We start from the raw sequence: 4,131 nt of genomic DNA, 5'->3' as shown, positions 1-4,131 counted from the left end.
GCGATGTATTATAATATATATTATAAAATGTAGGAAAGTGAGTGAGAAATAAAATGATAAATATATTATGTTATATTACATAAAGTAATATATTTGAAAGGAATTTGATCAGAGGGTGTGGAGCCGTAGGGGGGGGGGCAGAGCTCCTCACTTGTCTGTTTCATTAAAATATGTAAAGCCCCTCCAAGTAAAAACTCATACTGCGCCCACGCAGTCGTATAATATGATAACCTTACCTGAAACTGAAACACCAAAAATGCATATAAATTATGGATATTAATTCTGATGAAGTTGATTATATATTTTGCATAAGTATCCCTCAAATAAGGATGGAAATAATATCATTTATCTAACCCTTAGTAATTAATAATTGTTTTTCAATTGTTCTTTGGTGTAAACGGTCCATAATAAACTAACACGTCTTCTATTCTCAAAAATTATGTTTTTGTGTTTCGATGATTCTGCGGTAGTCTTGATCTGTTTATTTTAATTTTTAATTTACTATTCCACCGAATTTTTTGATTTTGTCAAATTAAATTTCCCATCTCCGTGACAGTGAAGAAATGACATTGATACTATTTTTGATTGTCATCAACTTACAATTATCACAACATAGGGAAACAGTGAATATTGTTTAATATTTATCATTATCGAAATAAATGTAAAACTATTCTAGATACAATATATTGTTGTAGGTATCATATGGTTTTTTTTTTTACTAAATACAGCTTTGAATAATATTGATTGATTGACATTTCGTTTCCCTTTATTTGTTACTAATATGTGTCCTTTAGTAAAATTAAAATACTCTAATAATTTATAAACCATTTGTTAATCTATTTTTAAAAGATAAAATATAGCGGTGCCATTAATATCGTACCAGTGTATCACATTATAAAATAATAATAATAACATTCTGTCAAACTATTATCATAATACTACATTAAAGACACTACATTAAAGAAATCGATTTTCATTATTTCTTCAATATTGCTACTTACTTTACAAATCGTGATAATATATTTTATTATTAGCATTTAATGATGTTTGAAACTAATGATACCGTATTAATGCGTTAATTATTTTCTTTTTAAGGCAATAATATCTTAAATAATTATCCCAACTTATTCGTTTTCTCTAATAGCCTAATGTCTACTCTGTCATCATTGATCATTATAATAACTACAATATAGCATTTACATTTTAAATACAATAAGAACTAGCTTACAAAACCATAATAACTAGCAATTTTGATTATTAAAGATAAATTAATGTAATTTTTAGTGCCGTCTTTTGTAGCAGTATTAAATTCGTACGATATACAATATTAAAATAATAATCTGCTGTCAAACTAATAAATTATTAAAATAGTTATCTCTTCTCAGAAGTTATCTACAACGGAAACGAAACGAAAACTGTATAAGAAAAAAATCGATTTTCATTATTTCTTCGTGATAAAATAATTGCCACATTAATAATCGCGATAACATTTATAATATACGTTTATTGGCTTAAGACTGACATTTGGGAACATTTCCGATGTGCGCGAAGAGAGAAGACGCTCCGCCGCGCACTGGTTATAATATTATATTATTGTTTCGCTTCGACCGGCACACGGGCAGTACGGACGAAACATATCGTCTCGTCACTCGCCAATAAAAAATATTAGGTATATAATATATTATATTCGTTAAATATTCCTACTATATTAAATTCGTTCTCGTAAGTTGTTCGGTCTCTTGCAGATTTGTCGAAGTCACCGGTGACACTCGCAACCGTTGCAATTGTTTTTCACTGCAACTTAACGTATCACCCGACCAAAACATTTTTTTTTTCACACGTATGGCAATGGAAGCCAAAATCGAAACCACCTGGTCGGACTACGCCCACGCCACCGGTGCATCCGAGGCCGGGCCGGCACATATTTTGCCGCGGAAATATTCCAACGACACCGGTAACCGTAACAACAACCGCGGCGGCAGTCATAACCACATCGGTAAAGGTTCCAAGATCAACAACAACGTCGTCGACATACTCGACTTGGCCGTGCCGCAGTCCAAGGTCAGGCCCATCGACCGGCTGTTGGACAGATACGACTGGTCGTCCGCGTCAATGACGCCACTGCTGCATGACACTGATCGTCCGCAGCGGGCGCAGTACGACCATCCGCTGTCTCGTCCAGGCCGACCAGAGCCGTCACCACCGCGTCGACCACCGCCTCCGCCGCCACCACCGACTCGACCACCGTTGGGCAGTTGGGCCTCGGAATTTTCAGACCACAAGCAACCCGTCCGGAAAACTCTGTGGAAACGCGCAAGGGAGTTGGTGAGCAGTTTCTTCGTACGCGCCGCCGCCACCGTTGGACCTAACGTCGATTGCTTCTGGTCACACTAATAGATATAATCGGTAAGGCCATCATGTCCAGATATTGTTATAATTGGGTTTTTTTTTACGTAACAGTCTTCCTAAAACAGTTTGTATTTCTTATCGTTCAAAAATAAAAAATTATATTCTTTCGTTTTTAAGTATGCGACAGGCTTACCAGTCGTCAGTGTAGCGATTAAACTTGGCAGTGGAGTGAGAAAATTACAGGCGTGTACAACTCAAAATATAATATATTAAATAAATATATTTTTTTAAAATTAATAATAATGGTCGATAGACATAACTCAAATTCACTTCAATAGTAGGTATAATTTACAAACACGCGGTTTGCTTATAAATACATTTTTTTTTTAAATATGTGTTTAGATACATTAATTATTTAAATTTTTTACTTAATATTAAAACCTATATTATTTTTTGACGTTTCACGGTACCTAGTGCGACAGTATATTATTATCTTTACAATTCACGAAGTTCCGTTAAACTTATACACCGAAGTGAAAATCTCATCGGACCTGTATTACCTATATATAATTTGATAATACAGGAAAAGTATTAAATTATATGACTTGCGAGTGTGAATACTGAACACTTCAATCGAATTTCGTAGTTGTCCGGTATACGCGCTGTGTATTCAATCCGAGTACAATAATACAATATACAGAGTGAGCTGCTGTGTTATCTCCACATATAGCTTCATAACTTATGATATAATTATGAAGCTAATGAAAAAAAAAACATTCACAGCCACCGCTCTGTGTATTTAGCCTTTGCGTGTATACTCGTGTGTCTAGACTAGTCATCCGCCAACATAATTCCGTTCGTAAGATTCTTAAATACTCCACTGCTGCTTCACTCCGTACCATACACCTAGCCACTATACCTGAATAGTTCACTATAATATATGGTATTTTACTGGTTTTTAACATTTGTTTAAATCGTGTGACCCTTTTTTTGTTTTAAACATTTTCATTTGAAATTAAACATAATAATATTATTATCTTCGGAATAATTCCTAGTATAATTGTTTTCAAAGCTTTACGTATAATTAAATAATGTACTGTTTAATAATAACGCATAACTGGAATTATTTACTGTCTTATCAAAATTATATTCTGTATTATCATTATCATTATATTAACTTTTATGACAAAATGTTTTATAAATGATTGTATTATCAAAACTATAATATTGTGTATTATTACTATTATATTATTAACTTTTACTACACAATGTTTTATATTGAATTTAATTATAACAATTATTTTTGGAACATAATATTTACATACGACATACCTATTGTTAAGTATACCCGTTTTTATATGGCATAAATAAACACATATATTATAATATTACATATAATATTATAACGTCTTTTAATTTTTATAATACCAAAGAATGAGTAACATCATTGATTTTATAATATAATAAAAATATGGTAACATACATTTCAACTAAAACCATATATTTTGAGTAATTTTGTCTCATGAATTTTGTTCATTTAACATATTGTACGTATCATAGTTATTTAAATAAAACCCAGAAGCTAGAAGTAATGATTAACAATCAATGAAAAAAAAATATTTTTATTAAAGTATCAATATTATTGAGTCAACAATCAGTATTGTTAATACGTCTTTCAGTTAAATACAAATTAGTACAGTAATTAAAAACAAGGTAAATAAAAGCACACACAACCAACATAATAATAATCAATACATCAACCTTTTTTTATTTCCATACTGT

General features: G+C 31.7%; 1 protein-coding gene across 1 annotated transcript; it reads left to right on the top strand.

The window, feature by feature from the left end:
- The first annotated feature begins 1,556 nt into the window (after positions 1-1,556).
- Positions 1,557-3,716, top strand: LOC132941198 (uncharacterized). Its single transcript, XM_061009140.1, has one exon. It carries the CDS (start codon positions 1,843-1,845, stop codon positions 2,392-2,394), a length of 552 nt encoding a protein of 183 aa, XP_060865123.1. The 5' UTR covers positions 1,557-1,842; the 3' UTR covers positions 2,395-3,716.
- Positions 3,717-4,131: the final 415 nt, after the last annotated feature.

The sequence above is a fragment of the Metopolophium dirhodum genome, chromosome 3 (assembly GCF_019925205.1).
Source record: "Metopolophium dirhodum isolate CAU chromosome 3, ASM1992520v1, whole genome shotgun sequence".
Classification (NCBI taxonomy): domain Eukaryota; kingdom Metazoa; phylum Arthropoda; class Insecta; order Hemiptera; family Aphididae; genus Metopolophium; species Metopolophium dirhodum.
Note: the sequence above shows the minus strand (reverse complement) of the source record. Positions and strands in the feature narration are given on the sequence as shown.